The sequence below is a fragment of the Caenorhabditis remanei genome, chromosome II (genome assembly GCF_010183535.1).
Source record: "Caenorhabditis remanei strain PX506 chromosome II, whole genome shotgun sequence".
Taxonomy (NCBI): domain Eukaryota; kingdom Metazoa; phylum Nematoda; class Chromadorea; order Rhabditida; family Rhabditidae; genus Caenorhabditis; species Caenorhabditis remanei.
In genome coordinates this window covers 9,142,252-9,167,785 of record NC_071329.1, presented here as the reverse complement: position 1 = coordinate 9,167,785, position 25,534 = coordinate 9,142,252, and the positions used below count along the sequence as shown (strand labels likewise).

Here is a 25,534-nt window from a genome sequence, read left to right as displayed (position 1 = left end):
CCGATTCCCAATTTTTGTAAAAAATATATTTTGTAATACTCTTATTCATGAAAGTTTTGAAAAAATCCAAAAAATGTACTGAGAACCTTTGCCTTTTCGCCTTGTTACACTTTTGATTTTACATTCGTTTGTGAAGTTGAAAATATACATTAAAATAAAATAAAATTCAAAAAGGTTAGAGTTGGCCTGTGAAATTTTCTGTGCTACTCGCTACAGCTTGGCACACGAAATAAAAATCATCTGTTTGTGGAGGAGCCCAGACGAACTGAAAAATAGGGAAGTTTTAAAGTTTTAAAAATATTGACTCACTTCACTGGATCCTTTTGTCCATGGTTGATCGGCAATGACTTGACCCGTTGAATTCGCTTGTGGATATCCTGGAGCCCAGTTTGTCCAACCATTTGGATCCAACTGAAAATGAATTAATAAATACAGAAAACTCAATTATAGTCAAATCTACCGGAATTCTCTCTTGTCCAGTTGGTTGTTCCCACACCCACTGATTTTTCAGATATCTTAATCCAATGTAATATTCTTGAGGCTTGTTCACTCCAAAAGCGTCATTCATATAATCTGAAATTAAAATTTAAATGAGTATTGATGAAATTGAATTGAAGGAACTTACACGTGATGAAATCATGCTTTTGTTTAGAGAATTCATTGACCAGAATTCCGTTTGTCGCTTCATACTCACACCAATCAATTGCATGTTGATATGGATCAAGGATACTTCCGGTTTCAATGTACCCTTTTATGCAGATACCGTATTGAGTTGATGTAGGGTCATGGTAGTCAGCTCTATATTGAGTGTAATCAGATGGACAGAAGCAATTGACTGAAATTAATTGAGATAAAGAGAAGGAACTCATCAAAATTCTTATCTGAAACCGGAAACTCACCGCTCAGAAGTGCATTTGTCAACTGTTTCACCAACTTGGCCGTGTTCATTTCATCAATAAAGTTGAATCCTGGGCTGGCAAGTGATTGAATTTCATTCGATGCATTTGGATCATTTGTACATGAGACAGTTATAATAGATACTCCATTGTTCTTCAGACGGTTTGCAACTGGTTTCGCATCTTTAATTGTTCCAGATCCTCTGAAAGTGATAAATATCTAGCAAATAATGATAATTGAGACATACTGGTAATCAGCAGCAAATGCAATGACGACCTGCTGGAATTTGTAGCGATAAGTCCGTTGTCTGGAGTCCTTGAATGCTTTCTCAGCGGCCAATAAACCACTGAAATTAAATTTACTAATAAATGATTTCTTCTAAATATAAATACCTGCTCAAATAAGATGTATTCGTAGTGTCTACAGCCACTAATGAACTTTGAATGACGTTATATAAATCAGAGAACGATTTCGATGCGTCTACTTCTGCATTCACCGTCGAACTGTTATCATAAGTCACCACTCCAACACAAGTACTACGTGGATCAGCGGGCCATTTGGTTGGGCCGATGTTTGAAACAGCACCGAATACTTGAGAGATAGTGTTTCGAACCTGAAAACTTAGAATTTGTTATAAACCATTGCAATTAAAACAAACCTGCCATAATTGAGAATTTGTCATCAATTGAGATTTATCTACAACTACAACGACATCTAACCATAAGTTCTTTATATTTCCAGGGCATAGTGGATCAGCATAAACGTCGGAATTTTGAGGGATTGGAGAGCCGAAGACTCCTGAATATATGAAAAATGAGACATAAACATAAATTGCGATGAGAACTAATGCCACTGAGACAGCAATAGTTTCTGTGAAAGCTGGCTTTTGAAACTCGAAATCAGCAAGACCAAATCTAGAAACTCACCCAGAATCAAGGTAACTATTCCTATGAAAACTGTACGCATTGCAAACAAAGTCTCCAAAATTTTCCACTATTTTATATACCCAACTCACTTTCCGATTCGTCTGTAGATTGTTTCTAAAGTCATCATTGAATGATGCTCTCTCTTTTATCATCATCTGACCAAAAACTGATAGGAAATGCCAAATGACCGATAGAGAAACTGTTTTTTCGTCACTCGATTGGATGACAAAGCGTAATGTTCATAAGAGACTGAATAGGTGCAAACTTTATACATTTTTTGAATTTTTTGCTTTAATGTTTGCAAAAATGTTTTCAGAATAGTTAACTTTTACATGAGAAAAATATCAAAAGGGTAGTAGCGACCGAAGTTCAAAGCTCCAACTTCACTACATATACTGTCACACTTGACATAAAAACATTGCAAATAACTTTAAAAAAAAGAAAATCTTCAGGAATCAGGTTGAAATTCTTGTTTTTGAAATTATGGCTTCATAGAGAAAGCTCGTAAAAATCAGCTACTGGAGTGTGTTCACGTGAACTTTCCCAAGATCATTTCAGTTTCTATCAAGAAGAAAAATCAAAAGAGAAATCAGTTTATAAAATGACGTCGAAAACAAAAGAAGAAACGACTCAAACTTCAGTCGAAAAGTATGTTCAGAGTCAATTGAACTTCAATCACAAATAACAATTTTTCAGAGACAGTTCGGAACTGGAAGATACAAATTTCGCTGGAATAACACTCACTAAAGATCAATTTAAACTACTTGATTCTTTTCGAGATGAGGTTAATTCAGCCATCAACTATATGTGTTTGATGGGTGTAGTTACTGACGGTTTCGAGAAATTTTTTCTTGTAAGTTCAATAAGTTATAAACTTCATAAAAAAGAGTTGAAAATCACAGTCAGGAATGAGTTATCATAAGGATCCGAAAACTGAAATTCAGAATAGTGGCTGGAGATATATGGCAGCGTATTTGAGAGAAACTAAATTTCTTAAAAGTAATCAGACAGAAGCTACAATGTTGGGTAGTATACACGAAAAGCTGGGTTGCATCGAAGAAGAGCACTTCTGTAAGAGAATTCACGGATTGAAAAGAAGAGAATAAGACATATTCAGATGACTTCTTCTACGTGGAACACGATTCAAGTGTCTTCGTAACATCACGAAACCATTTGGAAGACATTAAAAAAGTGAACTATTCTGTCGAAAAACTATTAAGAATTTGTAATCGAAGAAGAAAAAAAGTAGAAAGAGCGATGATTTTGAGAGATCTCAGAGCACAGTGTGGAAAATTGTCAGATACTGTCGTAAAGTTAGACATGAAGGTTGGATACAACGACACAATTCATTTATTTTCTTTGACGATTTCAGCTTCTCCAATTGTCGAATCTTCAACGTTTTGTGAAAAATAGTGGTTCATTTCATTGTAGTCACTTCCAACATGGACTATCATTGATTCAAGATACGATTCTAATGAGATGTGATGTGATCAAAGAGGAATTTAAAAAAGGACAGCAAGAGAAGAACAGGAGCACTAAAAGTAAAAGTCAAGGCAAAAGTAAAAGTGTAGATCGAACTGTTAAAGACTTGAAAAAGTAGATTTCTGACTCCCGAATGAAGGTTTCTGAAAGCGCGTTATTATTCTTCAAATATCTTTGGATGTCTTTTCGAATAAGGAATTTTGATATGAATGATAATGATTTTATTGCTTTCATTTTTCTAAAAGACTGAATCAATTTGAGCACAGAAGTTTTTGGTGTCACACGAAGCCACTTCACAAATATACATCTGAGGGGATCTTTGTTGATTTACGTTCTCCCACCCATTTTGCTGGCCTTCGACATTCGTGACACCAGTCAGTGTTGAATCAGTTTTCGGGAATCCAGGGCTCCAATAACTCCATTCTTGAATTGGTAGCTGTGATATTCCAAATGGTTGATCCCATTTCCAAGTTCCACTTGAATAGGATAATCCGATGTGGTATGTGTAAGGTTGGCTGAATGCAGTGTTGTTTTGGAGAAACTCTGAAAACAATTGTCCCTACACTCTTTTACAATCAGCCAACTCACCAATGATATAATTGTGTTTATTGATGTTATATTCATTGACCAAGTAGGCGTGATTCCACTGATTTCTGCAACTGAGTTGTGCTGTTTTCCAACTGGCGGCGATTACTGTAGCTGAGATGCAAACTCCATAAGGATACGAGTCGACGACAGGATAAGACTCGCGGTATTGTGTCCAGCCGTTTGGACAGAAACAGTTGCCTGAAATGCAGATTAAACATTATTGACATAATGTAGAACCAGTGTCTTTTCCAGATACTTAATAAGTTATTAAAAAATGATTTGTTAATTGTAACTTACTTCGCAACATAGCTCCTTGAATTTCTTCAACAACTCCTTTATCGGTGTTTGCAAAATCGAAGTCAAGAGATGCAATTTCACTAAGATCCTTAAGAAGACCATCGTCATTGTTCTGACTGAAGGCAACAGTGATAATCTTAACGCCAGCAGTTTTCATGCGATCAGCAACTGGAACCGGATTCAACTCTCCGGTTCCCTTGTAACTTGATGCATAGACAATCACTACTTTTTTATATTGAGTACGATTTGCAGTGGATTTTCCTTCTTCAAAAACTTTTTCAGCGGCACTCAATCCCTTTGCAAGATATGATTCATCTGTAGCACTGACGGAATTCAATGAATCGAATACACCGTTCACAAGATCATCATAAGATTGGTAAGTATCAAGACCAGCAAGCTGCAATTGGTTTTTTGATTGAAATCTAACATTTTAAATCATACAATTTTCGCATCGGCATTGTAACTAACAAGCCCAACTCTGGTAGTTTTCGGTTCATAATCCCGAACTCCGATTCGAGTGTCATAACCGAAAACGGTTGCAATATTTCCATCGACCTTGAAATAAAATAATGAGATAATGAACAAAACAATAAGGAGCTACTTGAGTGAGTCCCTGGCTGGTCATTCCATGAGAATTGTCAACAACGACAACAACATCCAACCACAAATTCTCTAAATCGCTATCACATTGACGATCCGCGTAGCCTGTGGGGACTGTAGTTGTAGTTGTTTCCACGTCATCCAGTTTGTGGATTGGAAGGAAAAGAGCATCTGAAGACATTCATTTATATAGGATTCATTGAAATAACAAATCAAACCCGAAACTCCGACGAGGAGAAGAAGAGAAATAGCAAGGCTCTTCATCACTTCTCAAATGAAATGAATACTGTCGGTATTTCTAATCAGCAATCATTATATACCGTATTCATTAACGATTCCAACTCATCAATCGTATTAAATTGAAGATGTATTGTGTAGATAGTTGAGTTTTCAGAGAAAGAGAAAGCATCTACTTCCCATAAGGGGAAGAGCCAGCGAATCAGTTGGTTCATTTTGTTTTAATTGATAAGAGAGGATGTTCAGGAATAGTGACATATGATTGTTTGCTGCACTAATTGAGTTACAAACTAGCTTTATTTCTCGTTGAGCAGTTATCGTACACAGATGATCTCTTGGAGTGTGATCACAGCGGATTGCTTAAAGCCGCTTTCTGTACTGACAAGTGCATACCCTTTTCTCAGGTGAGTCTTTTGGACATGTTATTAAAACCAGATTTGTCACTGGCCGGGCCGGGCCGAAATCAAAAATATTCTCGGCTCGTAGCCCGGCCCGGACCGGCCCGGCCCGCTCGGCTCGTTTTAAAACATGTTTTGAAAAAATATTTAAATTTTGAACTTTTTTGGAATGTTTTTGTTTGAAAAAGTATAGTTTTCAAGTAAAAATTTAAAATTCAATCAAAAGGTGAATATGTATAATAATTTAAACACTTTTACTCTGAATTACTGAAAAATTTCAGAACATTTTGTTAAAAAATGAGTACCCATTTTTGAATTTGGGCCGGCCCGATTTTTGACAAGTCTGATCAAAACAATATTTTTTTCGTTCAACTTGAGATACTAATATGACCACGACTGTAACCAGAACCGTATGACGAAAATTTATTTACAGGGAGAACTGTAGTTTTGCAAGTATTTTCCCAGTAAGTTGCTAGTTGAGATTCTGATTAAAAATATTAGGCAACTGTTATTTGAAAGTGCAGTTTTTTTCAAACTCTGGATTTCAATAACTTAAACTTTGGTAAGTCCACCTCCCGATATTCGGGACGGTGACAAACTAAAAAACAAAACAAAAAACGAAAAAGTTCAAGCAGCTCTAGTTTTTTTTTCAATTCATCGCTAAAAATCCGTTTTTTCGAATCATTCTACTATTTTGGGAACGAGTTTATTGTTATGGATAATCTAGTTCTTGGTGGATGGAGGTGACGGTTGGGATGGAGGTGACGGTTGAGAGACCAGGCTTCATAGGTAAGGCTTTTGAAGTCGAACCAGTGGAATGGTTCCTATTTTTCTGGAATCTTTTTTTCAAATGCAAATCAGTTTTTTTTAAAGGGACAAGCCAGTTTGAAAAATGAATGTTTGTTCGTATGCAGTTGTGTTTTCAGCATAATTGGATGATAAATATGCATAGTTGCACTTTTCAATACTATATTCTTCTAAAATTGGAATTACTCCAGTTCGTCGTTTGGGAAATTCTTTTAGGAGTTCAAGAAGAGTAAGATTCGCTATAGGTTCCACATTTAATTTAGGTGACTTTTTCACGTATGTTTTTCGCAAAATGAAATATTTTTTCAATGTACTTGATTTTGTTGATCAACTTCAAGTACACTGAAAATCCATCCAAAAAGTAGGTTAAATCATTTCGGTCTCTGTTGTATACAGTTTTGTTTAAAGAATTAAAATTCAAGATCTTTCGCAATCGAAGTGTTTTTGACTGACAAAACCAAATTTCTACCCTAGAGTTAGAAGTCCTGAACTGATGTTGGAGTTTCCACGCAGAAAAGTAGTAATTCGTTGTACGTTTTCCATATTACCGTATAAAACAGTCGAATTCTTCTGCTTTAAAATGAGACCAAAGTTTAAAAAAAACAAGCGAAGTTTAGAGATGTTTCTTTCCTCTGGTCGCTGTGACATCATCGCGTTTTAAGAGAGAAGTTCAAAGAAAATGCGAATTTCGCAATTCTCGAATTCAGAACGTCAAGCTGTGAATTTTCGACAGCTTCAGCTGAACCGACGGATCATTCAGAACAGTTTTTGAAAGAATTTTACATATTTATATTCAAATTGTCATGTGCTTCAAAATTTCAGAGTGACACCAAACAGTTGTTATTGCTTATTATAATACAAGACAATAAAAGAATACATCTTCGAGAAATTCATTTTTTAAAACTTAATCAGATTTAACAGAAGAGCAATAATTCTCAGTGTCGCAAGAGGCAGTTTCACAAATGTAATTAGCTCCAGTAGACAATGGACTTATGTTTTGCCATCCAGTTGCAACGTCGGAACTTCTTTGTTGATTCAAAACACCAGTGAGAGTAGATGAAGTTATTGGGTATCCTGGATTCCATGCATAATAAGTTTGAAGCTGTGGCTGTGGCCATCCGACTGGTTGATCCCATACCCAAACTCCTTTGACATAGTTGAGTCCAATGTGATAACTGAATGGTTGAATGAATCCAGTTTCATTTCTGATTGCTTCCAGTATGAAGTCATGTTTGTTTGCATCGAATTCAGTGGCCAAATATCCATTCTTCCACTTGAAACGGCACGCAGACTGAGCTGCACGCCAGACGGCATTCAAGTTGGTTGGTTGGATGCAGACTCCGTAACGATACGAATAAACATCAGTGAATGAAGCACGATATTGGGTCCAGCCATTCGGGCAAAAGCAATTCACTGAAATGTTTATTATAAAGTAATGAATGAGAGACACTAATACCTTGCAAGAGAGCTCCTTGAATTTCTCCAATTGTATTTCCAGCTTGGTCAGTATTTGCGAAATTGTATGGAGGGGTTGAAATCTTTTGGAGATCATGAAGAAGAGCACCATCTCCATCTTGATCGTAAGCAACTGTGATAATGGTTACACCAGCAGTCTTAAGACGATCAGCAACTGGAATTGGGTCCAGAGATCCGGATCCTCTGAAAGAAAATGATTCGAATGATCGTAGAAAGTGAGAGATAGACATACTTGTAAGTGGATGCGTAAACAATGACAACTCTTTCGTAATGAGAACGATTGACGGCTGTTTGTCCGGCTTCCAGAATAATTTCAGCTTGAGCAAGTCCATGAGCAAGATATGATTCATCGGAAGAGCTCACTTGAGCCAATCCACCGAAAATTCCATCATAGACGTCATCGAGTGATTGGAATTGGTCAAGATCGGCGACCTGCAAAAGTAATAAACAATCGAATGGAAGAGAGTTGCACACATTTTCTTTCTTGGTTTCTTCCGCAGCTGATAACGAAAAGAAACGAAATTCAAGAGTTCTAACATCTGACGAAACTGTGTTCTGGGCATAAACTTACAGTATTTGCTACGGCATTGTAAGTGACCAATCCGAGTCTTGTGGTCCTCGGTTCATTTGGATTAGTTCCGATTCGAGTGTTGTTACTGAAGACACTGGCAATATTTGCAGCAATCTGAAATGGATTTGTGTGAATATTGAGTGTCGTAACGGAGAGAATCGTTCCAAGAGTTAAAAACCTACACTAATTAGTCCTCCGTTAGTCATTCCTTTCGAATTATCAACAACTGCGACCACTTCAAGCCACAGGTTTCCAAGATCCTCTCCACATCTTCGGTCATAATATGCAGGACTGTCTGTGTACTGAGAGAAACATCCTGAAGAATAAATTCAAATGAAGAAAGTATTCTCTCAACATGACTTACCATATACTCCAAGTAAAACTAATAGACTGAACAACTTCATGATCAACTACAATTCCGATGAAAGAAAAGAAGATGCTCCATCAGTTATCACCATCCCTTTTATACGCGATCTGTCACTTTGCCATAAAAATATTCACTGATAATCGGGAAAGAAGATGAAACTCTAGTCTGTGTTTACTTTGATTCTCTAATTACTACGGATGTTTACCGCAGCGAAGTTCTTAAAATTCCTCTCATCTCTCTCAGATTTTGTTATCTTCCAGCCGAATTCAGTTCCTGCCACACCCAATAATTGCCTTTCCTGCTTAGAATTACTTCGAATTCCACTCAAAACTTTTCCAATTATGTTCTCTTATCTTCTCTTCCGCACGTTTCTGGCCCCAGGGTCAATTTGAACTCATGAGAGATGTAAACATTACTGATTACAGGTTCTCGACATTTACGGTTTTTACTTGATAGATTCTATTTCGAAACAGATTTCGAAATTGAGTACAAGAAGGCTCCTCAAATAACTATCCCTCAAAAGCTCTTTCTATTGGACATCGTTGAATCATTCAGACTTGCAAAGCATAGGCCGGGCCGGGCCGGTAGAAAAAGTTGCCGGCCCGACCCGGCCCGGTCGGCCCGGAGCCAAAAATTGGGCACGATTAAAAAAAAAATTTTCATCAAAAATAGTCAAAAGTCCTATGTAAACTTGTATTTTATGGAAATATGAAAAAATAGTCAAAAACTCGACTTTTTGCAAAAAATTTTCAAAAATTTTCAAAAAAAATTCAAAAATTCTAATTTTTGTACTGTGATCCGGGCCGGGCCGGTGAAAATTCTCAAATCGTCCCGGCCCGTTGCAAGTATGGAATCATTTAAACGAAGAGAACTGTGCTTGCTGTCGAAACGAGTACAATTGGTTATAGGGTGGATGATTCCAGAGGTTCGAACTTTCTGGGAATTAAGTTTTTTGGATCGGCAAGACATTCCATCAATTAATTCTGAAAAAGAGCCAGATGTTCTTATTTTCAACAGAGTATATTTCTTGGCTTGTATTGAAGTGATTTAATGTCAAGAAGAAACGAAAGACATCTGCTTGAACTATTTTCTCCCCTAAACGGTTCATCCTTCTTCTGCTTCTCGATTCGACTCAATCCGACAGTTCTTTTGTCTGTGGTTTCGGTTCAACTTCTTAGAGTACTATGAATTTTAAACAACATCACATGGATTAATTCTTTTTCTTTCAATGAAACGGTGATAAGAGTATGTAAAGTAATTCAAAAGTAAACAGTTTTATAAAATAAAGTTATTATTTCAGAGCAAAAAAGGAGAATACACCGAACCTATGGTAAAGCAGATTGCATCGCCCCAGAATGTAATAAATTTAAACGCCAGTAGTTGAATTGAGAAGAAGATCTAAGATGTTTTCAATTTGATTGTGATTCTTAGATTTTCAGATTTCGAACCTGTTTTCTTTTTCGAAATTGATCTCATTTCGTGGTAGAAAATCGAAACAAACATTATAACTGTTGCAATTATTGAGAATAGATAGTGTTCTGAAAAATAAACATAAAAGTGTTGAACTACTCTACTGAACTTACCTTTGAAATGAAGCATATGAATGAATGTTGTCATGTATAATGTGAACCATATTGGTGGATTGATAACTGATAAAGGGATAGAGAATATCATGAGAATTAGAAGAAGTGTGGAGTATTCTGGAAGGTTCTTCTGAATTTGATGCATAAATAATACCAAATTTGTTTTTGCATTGAAAAAAAACACTCACCAATTGTTAAAAGTTGCTGATACTGATTTTGATAACTTGACAATCCGATTTCTATTGCAAATAACACGAATGCAGGAACAAAAAGATGACGATTTTTCAAAAGAATATGATAGAGCTCCGGAATCGAATCGGAATCCATCATCGTTTGAGAGAACATTCTACCTGTAACATAGAAGTGATGACTATTGGGTTTTTAGTATTATTTCAAAGAAGATTTATAAATTATGTATATGAACCGAGTGAAAACATCTATCTTTTTTGAGAATAAATGCTTTGGAAAATATAAAATAGTTCCTAATTAGAACCATCAGGCTTCTGGCCATAAAGAATGCGACACTTGCAGTTTTCAGTTGAAAATGGTTAACTTTGTGACAGTGACACGGACTTCCTGATAGCTACACAATATTGATTGTCTATGGAGTGAATAGATCACAATTAGAGCTTTATTTTTGTAGTTGACAACTTTTTTGTACGCGCACATCCTAACATGGAATGTATTTTGACTGCCCCCCCTAAAGTACCAATTTTTTTAGCTCATTCGATGAGTTTTCCCGAGAGAAAATGACTTATAATGGGTTTTCCTGTGACGTGACCTCGTTTTTGAGAAATTGAGATTTTTCAAAAAACGCAATTTTTTCGAAAAATTTTTTTCATTAATTTTTTTCATTATTTTACCGGATTGTTCAGAAAATAAGCTTTGCACATAATTGTAGCAAATTTTATGTAGTTTTTGACAAAAATATGACACTCAAGAAAAAATAATTTTTTGAACCTGAAAAAGGTAAAAATGTGACACCCTCCAAAAAAAAATTTTTTTTTTCGAGGTCCGCAGAGGTGACATACATATGGTAAGAAAGCACAACTTATGTGGATCATTTTTTCATATAGCACTATAGTCGCTTCCAGTTGAAAATTGAGGAAAAAATTGCTCTGAAAATTTTCATTTTTCGAAAAAATGTGACATGTCGGAAATAAGTTCGAATTTCTAATATTGTCCAAGCTCCTAATCAAATTCAATAAAAATAACAATTTTCAGATTATGTTCCACCATTTTCAAACAATGATTCACATCCCTGTTAACTTCTCTTGTCATAACACTCGTTCAAAGATTGCAAGTATTCTCATGTGGTGGAAATTCAATTGCTCATAACTCCTCTAAAACTGAAGCAAACTTGTTCAAAAGCTCAGAACAACCCAAAAATGACTATTGCTTTTCAAAAATCGTAATTGGGCTGTTTTTCCAAAAATTATTTTTTTCGATTTTTGATAAGGGGGGACCACATGAAATTTTTCCAGAAAACGAAAATTTTTTTTTTCGAAAACAACTACAATTAACGGTTCTTAGCATCTATTCTTGTTTATAAACTTGTTTTGAGTTGTTTTCGAAAAAAAAATTTTTTCAAGTTTCTGGAAAAGTTTCATGTGGTCCCCCCTTATCAAAAATCGAAAAAAAATATTTTCTAAAAACATCCCAAATATGATTTTTGAGAAGCAATAGTCATTTTTGGGTTGTTCTGAGCTTTTGAACAAGTTTGCTTCAGTTTTAGAGGAGTTATGAGCAATTGAATTTCCACCACATGAGAATACTTGCAATCTTTGAACGAGTGTTATGACAAGAGAAGTTAACAGGGATGTGAATCATTGTTTGAAAATGGTGGAACATAATCTGAAAATTGTTATTTTTATTGAATTTGATTAGGAGCCTGGACAATATTAGAAATTCGAACTTATTTCCGACATGTCACATTTTTTCGAAAAATGAAAATTTTCAGAGCAATTTTTTCCTCAATTTTCAACTGGAAGCGACTATAGTGCTATATGAAAAAATGATCCACATAAGTTGTGCTTTCTTACCATATGTATGTCACCTCTGCGGACCTCGAAAAAAAAAATTTTTTTTTGGAGGGTGTCACATTTTTACCTTTTTCAGGTTCAAAAAATTATTTTTTCTTGAGTGTCATATTTTTGTCAAAAACTACATAAAATTTGCTACAATTATGTGCAAAGCTTATTTTCTGAACAATCCGGTAAAATAATGAAAAAAATTAATGAAAAAAATTTTTCGAAAAAATTGCGTTTTTTGAAAAATCTCAATTTCTCAAAAACGAGGTCACGTCACAGGAAAACCCATTATAAGTCATTTTCTCTCGGGAAAACTCATCGAATGAGCTAAAAAAATCGGTACTTTAGGGGGGGGCAGTCAAAATACATTCCATGTAAGAAGTTACAGGCAGTCTTTGTAAAAAGCTCAAAAATCGCTCTTTTAGCACTGACAAACGGCAAAAATTGCGAGAGATTTCTTTGACGATTGATAACTTCTTAGTATGTGTCCCTACAAAAAAGTTGTCAACTATAAAAATAAAACTCCACTTGTGATCTATACAATCCCTAAACAATTAATATTGTGAGACTATCAGGGAGTCCGTGTCACAGTCACAAAGTTGACCATTTTCAACTAAAAACTGCAAATGCCGCATTCTTTATGACCAGTACTGTATTTCTATTTTGAAGTAATGTCAGACATCCTTAAAACACATTCGTTATTTGGTTTTTATTTCGCATTTGGGTTTCATGATTATTTCATAACGTTAAAACTTTCTTATCATTTTGTATAGCAGTTGACAAGATCAAACAAAGTCGTTTCCTTCCGGAAACGATAAATCAATTGCAGTAGTGATAACGAATTTGTGCACCGAAACCGGTAGTTTTTGATATTTTCCAGTTTAAATCAAAATTTGGGCCACCATGCCGATTGTGAGGGCCACATGGCCCAATTTAAGGGCAACTTGGGCCAAAATTACTTGCGACGTTTTAATTGGAGCTTGATTTTCTCGAAGAAATATAAGATCAGAATATCATTAGGACAGGACGGAAAGAAACTGATTATTTTCTGGGGTAGTTGAATTGCCTTTAATCCTTTCTAAATGATTTCATCTGACAACCATGTGAGCTTCTTTTTCTGATAAGATTCACTCATGTCCACTATTAATTTGAGAACAGAAAACGGTTTCTGAATAGAAGTTTAGATTGACACCACTAGAGAATTTATAAGAATTTAAGAATGTTTTATCACTTTCCTAGAAACATTATTTATCATTATGGTTAAAAAGCGAGAATCTAAAAAAATCCAAAAAGAACATCAAACAAAGAATCAAAATTGAAAACGACTGTTAGCAACTTGGTTTTCAACTTTGAAAAATAAATTTAAAAACAACGATTTTTTCGTGTTCAAAATTCTGTCTTATCTTTATGTTTACATTGAAAATTCCATTCAATACACAACTGAAACGGATGTTTTTTTTTTTCTATTATATTGTCGCAACAAAAAAGTTCCGACATTTTTTCTCCCTCGGTGTTTGCGGACTCAAGCTAAAATTGGATAATTTTGGCTTGAGTCCGCAAACACCGACGAGGAAAAAATGTCGGAACTTTTTTATTTCGATAATAACAATTAAATAAATAACCGTACAAATGTTTGGATTTAGGTACATATTAATTTTATTCATATTATCTTTAGATGTCTTCAGCTTTGCAATAATTAGTTGAATCACATGTGGAAACTTCACAAATATACATATTTGTTAAATCTTTTCTTGTATTCTGCCATCCAGTTGTAAGCGACGAAGAGGACGTTTGAACATTCACTCCGACGGTTGCTGTTGAAGAAGCCGTTGGATATCCGGGGTTCCAGTCACTCCAGTTTTGGAGCTGAATAACAATATTGATACAAAAAAACGTAGTGAAAGAAACTTACGATTATTGGATCTTGTCCATCTGGTTGTTCCCATTGCCAGTTGCCACTTACGTAAGAGAGCCCGTTGAAATAAGTGTATGGTTGTGTGAATGCTGAGGTGTTTCTAACGATCTCTGAAATTTTCATAATAGATTTGTTGATAAAAAATATGAAAATCAAACTCACGGAGGACATAGTCATGTTTAGTTTGAGTGTATTCATTAACCAAATATGCTTTATTCCAATGGTTTCTACACGAAAACTTTGAAGCAGTCCACGTGGCTTGCAGCGTGACTGGAAGAAGGCAAACCCCGTACTTGAATGAGTTCTCATTTGCATAACTCTGACGCATCTGGAACCATCCATTTGGACAATAACAATTGACTTGCAGCATTGTTGATCTCAATTCCGAAACTGTGTTTTCTCCTTGTTGATTGGTGAAATTGTATCCGGGAGTGGCGATTCTAGAAAGTTCTGCAAGGAACCCAAGATTATCATCTTGACCGTAAGCAACTGTGGAGATTGAAATTGTTTGTTGCATACGAATGGCCAATGGAAGAGGATCTTGAGTTCCGGATTGTCTGAAGAATTTCAATCGAACGTGTCACCCCCATCCATATCAACTTACTTGTATTCCGATGCATATACAATAACCAACTTCTGATAATGACCTCTATCAGTGTTGAAACTTTGTTGTTCGAGTAAATCATTAGCAGCTTGCAGTCCGGCGTGTAAGTAAGAGTCTTGAACATTTGAAACTTTGTTCAACACATTGAAAACCCCTTCAGTGAGATCGTCAACTGACGTGAACTTGTTCAAATCAGCAGCTACAGTAGCTCCTTGGTTATAAGTGATGATTCCGACACGAGTTGTTCTCGGATTGTTCGACTGAATTCCAAGTTGTTGACCAGCAACGAACAGAGAAGAAATTTGAGCAGCCACCTGCAAATTCGTGATTTAGTTGTTTGTTTCAAAAAAAAGGCAAACTACGTCGTTTTAACAAGTATTTCGTTGATAAGAGAGTTTTAATACACAAAAAGAAGTATTATGACTTTGGAGTTCAACCGAGTTGTGAGAGAATCATCCATTTTCTTTAGTTTTGAACGATTGTTTCTGAGTTCGATGGATCAAAACAAAATTATTTTGTGAAGGGAAGTTGAGACTCGATACATACGTTTTCAGTTTCCTTCAGCCCATAGATTCTCCCATCACTTACAGATGTGATGCCTGCATTGGTCATTCCTTCTGAATTATCCACAACGAACACAATATCAAGCCAGAGATTTGTTTGATCCTCTCCACATACTCTATCCACATATGAATCTTTGCAATTCGATGCTCTGCTTACTGGACCTCCGAGGCATACTGTAGAAACATTGCATTTCTTTTTCTAGTTTCCCAACTATACTTACATGCAACCGCCACTAGAAAACAAAGCAAAAAAGAGTTACATGTCATGTTGAAGAAATGCGAATTCACTGATAGCAAATCAGGGTTCATATGCCCCACTCGACCTCTTTTATAGAAATATTTTGACTTTTGTTATCAGTTTTAAGTGAAAAAATGTACACATCAAATGAGGGGAAGTGCTGACGCCCCGACGATTAAAATGCTCTCTTCGAAACATTCCACAATTTTCCCTCAAAAATTTAAAACTTCGATGGACTCCGCGGGAAAATTTTGAAAAACATGCAGTTAAAAAGAGGAAGTCTGTAAATGGAATCTCGAATCTACAGACAAGTTTGTATTCACTGAAATCTTTAAACATTGATTGAAAAAACAATTCAGTTTTTAGAAAGTTTGATACATTGTCTAATGCTGGCTTAAAATTTGAATGAAAATTTGTGTGAAATTGTAGTTAAAATAAAATAATTTATTGCGAATATCTCTCAAAAGTCGTCCTCAACCATCGCTTTGAACATTTTCTTATGTGTAGTTTTCAGTTTTAATAACAGAAAACATCTATAATAAGCTGGTAAAATAATCAAAAAGAATAGAGAAAACAATGAATACGAGAGAGGAGATTGATATTTCAGACAAATATATTTCGCATAGAAAAGAAGCATTGCGGTGAGAGAAGCTGCTTCAAGTGAGGATAATGGACGAAGAATTGGGTAGAATCTGAGTCCGATTGCAACTAGATCAAGAGTGAAACAGACGAAAAGACAAAGAAGAGAAGTTGTATACCAATCATGGAGATTTCTGGAGAATAATGGAAGAATTATCACGTATGGAATTGTGATGACAAGCACGAGTTTCGGTGTCCGACTTGATTGTTCCTCTGTTATTTTATCTTCTTCTTCCTCTTCTTTTATCTCCATTAGCTCCTCGACGTCTGGACGAGTATCTCCTTGAATTGGGGATATTGACATCTTCTTCATTTTGACAATCTGATTGAGAGAATATGAGGAAGTCTGAAATAAGAAATATCATAAGATACCACTTGAAAAGACGAATAAATATACTATTGAAAATAAACGGGAAATAGATCGGATCGTCAGTCACGAGAAATTTTTATATGGAGAGATTTGAAAAAGAAGAAATTGTTATTTTCAGACAAAAGGAAGTAGAAAAGTGCCCATCTGAAAGAAGAAATTAGGTCGGATAATTGGTCATATGTTGGGCAGAACAATCAAAATATAAAACATCTGATTTGTGAAGAGAAAAACGAATTGAGAAAATGGAAAAAGTAGACAATTATTCGATACTTCCGCATTATTGGAGTCTAATCTGATAGTAACATTCTCTGGTTTCGAGTAACGTTTTTTATGCTAATGAACCACAACACATTTCGAAAAAATATTCACAAAAACGGAGATAAAACGAACGAGAACGTTTACGAAAAAATGAAAATCAAGCACGGGGCGTTGACCGTCTATACATGACAAATGACTTGTTTTCAGATGAGAGACATGGAGAATAATTGAAATAATGGAAGGGGTCATCGTCTCATTTTAATTTGATTAATTGTCAAGTACATTACACAAAATGATAGGAAGTCACTGATGATTGGCTGAAAACTATAGTAAAGAGCAGAGGTTGAAATCGAGTATCCGATTGGAAAATTGTGATTTTTCTATTTCTGAAAAGTACCGAAATTGTAACTGATTCCAGGGTGATTCACTTCGAGTGAAAACCTCGAAACAGATCTCATAATTCTAACATTTTGACTGTGAAATATAAGGAATCTGACGACTGGGAGGAGATTGTAGATGTACTTATCCTCATGAGTTTTGCCGTCCCTACAGAAAACAAAAACAACGAAGTATAGTACTTTTTTTCTAAATGAATGCTTTTGAGACCGTAATAGCAGGTTCGGATTCATAATTGTGTAGCATAGATCATCTGTAGCCCTCAGTCTGTATGTGAATTGATTTTCTGTTTCAGATTTCTCTATTTCCACTATTATTCCGTATTTCAAATGTGATATCCAAGTAGATTAAATATATTTATTAATTAAAGAGGAAGACAAGAAATGACATTTTCAGAGTGTTTGAGTGGGTTCATGCAGATAGAAGAAGTGTTTCCGTAATGTTGTTCGACAAACCGGAAATGAAAAGAATAGAAATCAAAGTAACTATAGAGATGTAGGTGTCTCTACGATTCCTTTGAATGAATGAGAGTACTATGAACAGAGAGAAATGGTGTACCTATCGATATTATTCAGGAGTGTTCAGTTAGAAAAAGAGGTCTTTGGGTGTGTGGGAAATTGCGATTCGAGAGAATTCACAAGAAACAAGTACATAGTTTTCAGAGTTTCCAGCAGAAAGAAGAGGGGTCGACATAGATTTTGTATGCATTATTGATCCTGATTACTCAACATTTTTTTTACATATTGGCGGGTGAAAAGCAGGGGGCGGGGCTTGGAATCCATGAGAGAAGAGAACGGTGATGAGGTACAGGATAGGGTGAAAATAAATACAGAGTTTGTAAAACTTTTGAGAAGAAAAACAGGATGAAAATTTGTTGGCGACGGGGAAATAGTATACACGAAATAACCGGGTAAAGGAGTGGACACAGAAGAGAATTCATATAAAATGCTGAAGGTGTGAATGAGATTTTTCGAAATAGTATTAGAATAGAAATTGAGTAAAAAAGACAATGAAAAGAAGAGAAAAGACATTTTTGGGTTGGTGGGAAAGGACATCTTTGAAGGAAAAAGGGAATTGCAACTGCCACTGGCGGAAGAAAAAAGAAAACGTGGTAGAGGTTTATGGAGGTGATATAATGCCTGAAATAATAGAAATTATGAATTGGGAGCTCTTTCGATTCGAATCTGAGATACAACTAGAATTCCAAAAAGAGATGATTGTACTTACAGGTGCGATAGAATATCAAATTATATTCCTCATACATTCCATTTGTTTCATCAGTGAAACAAGACTCAGTGGAGTAACCAACTCGGAAACGGTAGGCGGATTGAATGAAGGAACCCATATTGATTTCGAAAAGATTATCGAATAGCTGAAGTTGTTTAATTTTTCCAACTGTTTCAGTGTGATGATTCTTACTCTTATTGAAGTTGGAGATTTGCTTTGTTGTCGTTTGTTAATTGTGCACTCTTTAGGAACGAACTCTGCGCTTGGAAGAGCTCCACAGTTACCAATTACTTTGGACATTGGAGTGCTGAGAGAGAAATGTTTTCATTAGGCAACAGACATGGTACACTTACTTGATCTCGATTTCAATTCCACCATCAGGCATATATTTTGAGACTGGAATGTAGAGATTGTATACTCCTCGTTTCTTGTTGCAACTTCTCATATAGCAATAGCGTTGATCAATTGTAATATTGAGCATGGGAATCTTGATTTCAACTCCAGTTCCAAATGAGATTGGATTCAACAGTTGACTCCTTGCAAGGGCATTCGTTTTGTTGACTGCTGATTGTTCTGCGGGGACTTTCACATCATTCTGTAGGCCCTGAATTGCTCAGAATATAGAGGTTTCTTGATGAATTGATGAACTCACATGTGTTTCGATGGCTCCAGTGTCTACTACTTCAGGCGGATCGTCCGTACAACAATACGTTTTACAAGTGGGAGTGAAGCATTTTTCAAGTATTACCAATGCGCTGGGCTGCATATCAATAGCTGTAAATGAACAGGTAACATTTAGATAAACAAAACGAGAATACTCACAAGGAATAACGAGATTAGCCATATCTGGTTTTGGACCGTGTTCACGATGTTGATGATATCCGTAGTTTCTGTTATGCCAATCAAGAATATAAAGTGCAGACATTGCTAGAAGACACATAGCCATTATGGAAACCAAGGTGACAACAGTTCCTTGACTGATTCGACTTCCACATGATCGTGCTTGCTTGATGATCTTATTCTTTCGACTTCTTCTTTTGTTCACTTGTGACGTGGCATTGGTGGCTGTTGATGTGAGAGAACATCTTGAAAACGAGAGACTTTTGTTGTCTCCATTTAGATTGGATCCCATTGAACTTGCGAGCTTCTTGCGGATTGCATACTCTGATAGTCTCTTGCTGATTTCAGCAACTTTCTCATCAATCTTGTTATCCAAATCTCCAGTCATTCTGCACAATTGTTGAGTTGCCATAACAGTTTCGTAGAATACTCGTCCTTCATCAATTGTCAAGTAGTCTCCAATATCACGAACGGCATCCGGAAGAACAGCTTGAAGTTCTTGAGCAATGAGACCTGTTCGTTGACGTTGTTGCTCATCGAGTCCCCATACATCAGCTACTTCTGACTTGTAACGGTAATCAACAACACGAAGTTTCAACAAGTTCTCAATGGCTTCGGCAGTTTCTTTCTCGGAAATTCCTTCTTTGAGTCGGATATCCGATGGATTGATAACTCTTCCACTGCAATAAATATCACCAGTGACTGTCAAACGAGCATTATCTGCTGGACGTTCAGTTCCAATTGCAACTTGTCCTGGAGTATAGAGAGTTCCTCCACTTCTTTGCCAGGCAACATCAGAATCTGGAGGATCAAAACTTCCTGGATTCGTCGCTCGGACGATGACTTTCTCAGAAGCATACGATTGAATGAGAACACTCGTTTCGTCGTCAATGCTGGCAAAGAGTCGCACAACCAATAAGAAGTACTTTTGCTCTGGGTTCGGTCGATAGTTCTTTCTCTGGTTGTTGAGTGTTGTCTCTGAGAAATGAAGACGTGGAACACACACTTTCGTCATTCGTCGTTCTTGAATCTCGAAGAGAACTGGAGTGTGTGGATGTGGTTTACGGTCAGCACGAGATTGACGAATAGTGATTTCAGAAGTAGGCATCTCAGCTTTCACTCCACTGAAGGCAAGCTTGAAATCACGAATTGGCACGAGGCGTCCGTTGAATGACACGTATTTTGGTGGCATGACATCAGAGGCTTCCACGTTGACAGACACCTGAAAGAATAGATTTGAGGAAAGAACTGAAATTTATGATTTACCTGGAAGTGATTCTTTTTCTGGTTGACGAAGCAGTTGTCAGAATGACTGTAATTGAATCCCTTATCAGCAACAACATGGACTTGCAGTTGTTGCAATACGTGGGCATTCACATCGAATAGTGGATTCCATTGGTCTTCTTGGAACTTTGAGAACCTGATGGCTTGTTGTTGACTGTAGTTCTCATCAGTGAATCCATCTTGTCCAGAGTAGCTTGTCACAATTCTTGGTGTTTCACACGGAGTATCCAACCGACTTCTTTTCCGTGGCATATCCAAAACAGGGCTAGACATTCCACTGTCTTGAAGAATATTGAAGAGAGCCAACTGCGGTAACGGTGTTTGTTGTGCACTTGTTTGATTCCAGAAGGCTTGTGATTGCTGTTGTGATTGCTGTTGTCGAGATTGTTGTTGTTGAAGGGCTTGTTGGGAAGCCATCATTTGGTTTCCACGTTGCTGGTGTGGGAGATCGTGTACACCGAGAATCATTGATTGATTGTTATTATTGTTTGCACCATTGTAGCCGTTGAATTCATTTGGAGAGAACATTGGATCCGAGTGATGAGATGATGAGGATGTTGACGATGCGTTGCCGCAGAGATCCGTCATTGGAGGAGAGTCCGGAAGACGTCGGTTCTGAAAATATCCCTTTGGTGATGTGTACTAGTTATCTCTCATCTCATAGACACACCGACGATGTCTTCTTGTATGCAAAGAAATACCTTACTAGACATTATAAAAGTGAAATCTTTGTCTTCAAGGTTATCCCTTTTTCTTCTTCTTTCTATCTCATCCTCATTCAATTCTCAAGGCTTTTTTATTCTGTCTTCTGTATTCCTTCTTTTCTCTTCTCATGATTAATTAGTCAATTAAAATAAAAAATGAGAACGTTTGTTCTTTTTCTCATCTCTTACAACATCAGTATAACTTACGGGGAAATTTTGATTCTGTTGTCTCAGAAGCATTTGTTGTTGAACTCCTTGATTCTGATGAATACTTCCAGCAGAAGACGTCGGAGAGACCATTGAACCATCCTCCTCGTTCGTATCGTAACCAGCTTCAGTGGCGCCCAAGTATTGCATTATATTGAAATTGTCAGTGTTCGAAAGGTCGAACTCGCCTGGAAAAATGACCGGTTTCGACGAGAACTTTTGGTCTTCTTCGAGCCTCATCACACCCTATTTTACCTCATACGCAAATTTGAGAATCTAAGTTGGAAAGAAGGAGGAGAGGAACAAGAAGAGAGTGTCCGAAAATTGAGGAAAATGGAAGGAAGAAAGAAGAGGCGTGAAGAAAGAAAATATGCACTTTTTAAGAGAGTGTAAGTAGATAGGGGATGGAGAGAGTATATGAGACGAAGAGACATAGAGTACATGATTGAGGCAAGAAGATAGGAATCAGCAGCAAGCACCCAGAGGATTCAAGAGAGTGGTCATTTTGTGAAGGTGGACATTAAATGGCAAGTTTTTATTAGAGAGAGAGAGAAAAAGAATGACCTAGACAAGGTGATTTTATAGATCAAGGTGGGTGGCCATGAGTACACGAACTGGTGGGAAGAAAAAGAAGGAGATACAGTAACCCATAAATAACTTTACACAGCTAAAGATAGTTCAGTTCGAAAGATGAGATGGAGAGGTATACGGTTGATTCTAGATTTCTAGTTATCAATGAACAGTTTAGATGGTATGGAAGAACAAAGGATGAAGAAATAATCTAGGTTGCCAAAACACGGAAAGATCTTCTGTCCCTAGAGTTCAAAAGAAGAAAAAATGACGAATAGAAATAGTTATGTTTCGTAAACTTTGGGTTTCGTAACAATGCTGTGAATTTCAAATTGAGCAAAAAAGGAATTAAAAAGAAACAAAATCTAGACATTCTTAATCATTGCAAATCAACCAGCTGATCCAAGCTTAATGTTAGACTTGTAGACATTTGAATATCAAAGGACGATGAAACATAATGTGATCCGGATGATAAAATAATTGGACTCACCCTTCAGAAGGTCCGAGTTTGACATGATTGAAGTGGGAAGCTCGTTCGACTCGATTCCAACAGCTTCCACTCTTTGGTATTTTGGGATGTACTGGAAGAATTGCGAGATTAAGAGAAGTTGAAACTTTGAGATTTTCAGATTTAGAAGTGAAATTTAGGCCAAAAAGTAAAAAGTAGGTTAGGAGGGTAGTAGACACACACGCGGAGCAAGATGGCCTCCACGGGCTGCTGCAGCGTCAGCAGAAAAAAAAACGCTCAGTCTGTGTCTGTATCGGCCTCGCTCCACGCTTGTCTCGTCTCGTCAGAAAGACCCGAGAAACGAGAGAACACTGAGAAATAGTGTGATGAGAGAAGAGACGTTAGAGAGGGTGTTAGGTGGGGGGTCGGCACCCGACCGGGGTCCAGCCTGGCACCGCTAGCCACGCCAACGTGTCTGCGTCTCCGAGTGGGACGCGAATTGAAAAACGGAGAGGAGAGCGCTCACTTCTCTCTCTCTATTTTTTATGTTTCCTCCTTCTGATGCTTGCGTTGAGCGCGCGGCAGCGGAGAAGAAGAAAAAAAGGAAAATGGGTAGGATGGAAGAAGAAAAAGTGGGAAAAGAGGAAACGAATGCCACCTTTCGTATGAGCAAACATGGTATCAGATCTGACCGAACGGAGAAGAGGAAGCCTTTTTTATTGGGAACAAAGAATAAAAATGTAAAGAGACTTGGAAGTTTTTGTGGAGAAGAACGAATGAATTCGAGAACTACAGTATGCCTTTAACAGTAGGATATGTCTGTGGAACTCTCAACAGAAGTTTACAGAGTTTAGTAATAGGGAGAATCCGATTTAAACAAAATGCATTTGAGTTCAGAAACTGGAAAGAGTTCGGAAGAGTTCAGAATGAACGTAGACCCGAAACTGAAGAATACTCCTTGGAAGTTTCGGATTCAAAGATTGTTCTCGTAGGAGGGACCAATATCGAATTTCGATCTCCATTCTCTATTTTTGAAATAAAGTGAACAAACAACTGCAAACTCTTGTGGGCGTGTTCTTTCCATCCGAAATGTGTTCAGACTCAGCTGTCCTTCTTTTCGAAAATGTTGAATTTATCCAAAAATATATATAATTGACAGCTGGGTGTATGTGTACCAGTTGACACAATTTACAGAAGAGAGCGAGATGGACGAATCACTCTCAAAAAGTGTTGACGAAAGGAGTGGAGTCGGAAAATAATCGGGCGGGACGAACGGCGCGAACAGCAGAGACGTTTCCTATCAGAGGACAAAATTGAAAAGTGACCAGCACCTGCTGACACCTCACTGATAAGAAGTAGAAGGGAAAATGCATTGACAGGTCAATTTTTCTTTCAAAATTCAAATCAATCGTTGGAGTTATTATGAAGAAACATCTAGATTTGAGTGTTCCCAATTAGATACTATCACGTTCTAGAACTAATCAAAATAATACAGAGCCAAGGACATACGATGATCTGATAATAAAGATTCATTAATATTTGTTTTTTCTTGAAAATGCTAGATTTTCGAACCTTAATCAAGACTTTCGCAATATTTACAATTTGGTACCTAGTACGACTGAATTAACCTTCAAAAAAGAGCAATTATAGATGATAATCACTTAATAATTAGTTGATATCATTCACTGATAATGATAGGGATTTGATGAAATGTTATCATGAGTCATTTCAACTCCAAAATAGATCGGAAAAAGAGATCGAAAAAACGCGGCAGTTCAGTGCCTACTCGTAAACCAACAATGACCTCCCTTGACCTACAATCCTCTCATTTTCTCTACTCTTCTTCGATTTCTTCAACTGTAGAGTACCCCGAGGACACACTCTTCTTTCCGTACACAATCAATAGGAAGAAGAAGAAAAAGAATGTCGTTCTTATATACCGTAAATACTGTATTATAACGGCACCTGTAATAGAACGGCACCTGTATTATAACGGCACCCCATTTATACTCAGAATTCATGAATGTGATCATCCCGGTGTCTTTTTTTGGTTTTGATTAGAAGCAGCGTGATTAGTAACTTCTTGATCAGCCGATAGAACTCCCAAAAAAAGTTTTTCCGGTAAATTTTAATAAGTTTCTGAAACCACAAAATTTCTCTGGGAGCCGGTTGAAAAATATAACGGCATGCCGTTATAATACAGTATTTACGGTATATATATATATATATATATATATATATATATATATATATATATATATATATATATATATATACAATAAATGGAAGAAAAGCGAGCGAGAGCCAGATGGTTGTCTATTTCGTCTTATTCTTAATATACTATTTCTTTATGAGTCAAAACGAATGGAGAGAGTGAAAAGCGTTCCCTCGAGAGGGAAGAGGAAGAAACTAGGAGATCATTTGTTTTTTGGAGGCGGAACAATCAAAAGAGATGCTCCGGAAAAGAGACAAAAAGATGTGAGAGAACGGAAGAATTTGAATTTGAATTGACTCTAGGAGGGCAAGTGGACAAAGGAATTGAAACATCAGAGTGAAGACACACTTGGGTTCATGAAAAATTGAGGGCAGTTGGCAAGGAGACGATGGTTTTTGGAAGAGACGAGGACACTGGAAGATTGATTTCAAAATGAGATGGTGAGAGTGATTTTGTGGAGAAAATAGATTTTGGTACGAGGGAGAAATGAATTGATGAATAATGATGACCTGGATGTAATGGTACATGTCAAAAACGTCAAACCATTTCGTAATTTCGCAAAATTTCATATTGACCTAGATGGTTTATAGAAGTCATCTTTGAGACTCTGGACGATTCAAAACCATATCTTGAAGTTGAATCATCCCGAACGCAGATAGAATGGTGATTTTTCAGAACAAATTTCAGGGTTGAGCAAGGGGTTATCTCATAAAATTCCACACTATTGCCGTCTACCCACCGCTTCAAAATTTATAATTTACCATTTTCATCATTTAAATTTCCACATTGAACTGAAT

The 25,534-nt window shown here is 36.7% G+C and overlaps 7 protein-coding genes across 7 annotated transcripts; 1 reads left to right on the top strand and 6 right to left on the bottom strand.

The window, feature by feature from the left end:
* Positions 1–175: 175 nt before the first annotated feature.
* Positions 176–1,863, bottom strand: GCK72_005530 (uncharacterized protein; the record flags this gene model as incomplete). Its single annotated transcript, XM_053725225.1, has 9 exons — positions 176–265; positions 310–411; positions 461–573; positions 626–835; positions 900–1,099; positions 1,145–1,243; positions 1,290–1,510; positions 1,556–1,695; positions 1,824–1,863. 9 exons carry the CDS (start codon positions 1,861–1,863, stop codon positions 176–178), a joined length of 1,215 nt encoding a protein of 404 aa, XP_053589419.1.
* A 561-nt stretch (positions 1,864–2,424) lies between these two features.
* On the top strand, positions 2,425–3,423 carry GCK72_005529 (uncharacterized protein; the record flags this gene model as incomplete). The annotated part of the gene is made up of 5 exons (XM_003117207.1): positions 2,425–2,471; positions 2,520–2,676; positions 2,726–2,894; positions 2,941–3,149; positions 3,196–3,423. 5 exons carry the CDS (start codon positions 2,425–2,427, stop codon positions 3,421–3,423), a joined length of 810 nt encoding a protein of 269 aa, XP_003117255.1.
* A 3,713-nt stretch (positions 3,424–7,136) lies between these two features.
* On the bottom strand, positions 7,137–8,683 carry GCK72_005528 (uncharacterized protein; the record flags this gene model as incomplete). Its single annotated transcript, XM_003116967.2, has 6 exons — positions 7,137–7,645; positions 7,689–7,891; positions 7,941–8,140; positions 8,280–8,393; positions 8,462–8,595; positions 8,644–8,683. The coding sequence occupies 6 exons, from the start codon at positions 8,681–8,683 to the stop codon at positions 7,137–7,139; spliced, it is 1,200 nt and encodes a 399-aa protein (XP_003117015.2).
* Positions 8,684–10,012: 1,329 nt separating this feature from the next.
* Positions 10,013–10,559, bottom strand: GCK72_005527 (uncharacterized protein; the record flags this gene model as incomplete). The annotated part of the gene is made up of 4 exons (XM_003117044.2): positions 10,013–10,044; positions 10,095–10,184; positions 10,230–10,346; positions 10,418–10,559. The coding sequence occupies 4 exons, from the start codon at positions 10,557–10,559 to the stop codon at positions 10,013–10,015; spliced, it is 381 nt and encodes a 126-aa protein (XP_003117092.2).
* Positions 10,560–13,930: 3,371 nt separating this feature from the next.
* On the bottom strand, positions 13,931–15,608 carry GCK72_005526 (uncharacterized protein; the record flags this gene model as incomplete). The annotated part of the gene is made up of 6 exons (XM_053725224.1): positions 13,931–14,125; positions 14,172–14,284; positions 14,337–14,731; positions 14,779–15,092; positions 15,367–15,515; positions 15,563–15,608. The coding sequence occupies 6 exons, from the start codon at positions 15,606–15,608 to the stop codon at positions 13,931–13,933; spliced, it is 1,212 nt and encodes a 403-aa protein (XP_053589418.1).
* Positions 15,609–16,039: 431 nt separating this feature from the next.
* Positions 16,040–16,531, bottom strand: GCK72_005525 (uncharacterized protein; the record flags this gene model as incomplete). The annotated part of the gene is made up of 2 exons (XM_053725223.1): positions 16,040–16,112; positions 16,164–16,531. 2 exons carry the CDS (start codon positions 16,529–16,531, stop codon positions 16,040–16,042), a joined length of 441 nt encoding a protein of 146 aa, XP_053589417.1.
* A 1,906-nt stretch (positions 16,532–18,437) lies between these two features.
* Positions 18,438–22,589, bottom strand: GCK72_005524 (uncharacterized protein; the record flags this gene model as incomplete). The annotated part of the gene is made up of 8 exons (XM_053725222.1): positions 18,438–18,614; positions 18,662–18,776; positions 18,823–19,073; positions 19,122–19,243; positions 19,292–20,531; positions 20,576–21,208; positions 21,505–21,692; positions 22,565–22,589. The coding sequence occupies 8 exons, from the start codon at positions 22,587–22,589 to the stop codon at positions 18,438–18,440; spliced, it is 2,751 nt and encodes a 916-aa protein (XP_053589416.1).
* Between the last annotated feature and the right edge of the window lie 2,945 nt (positions 22,590–25,534).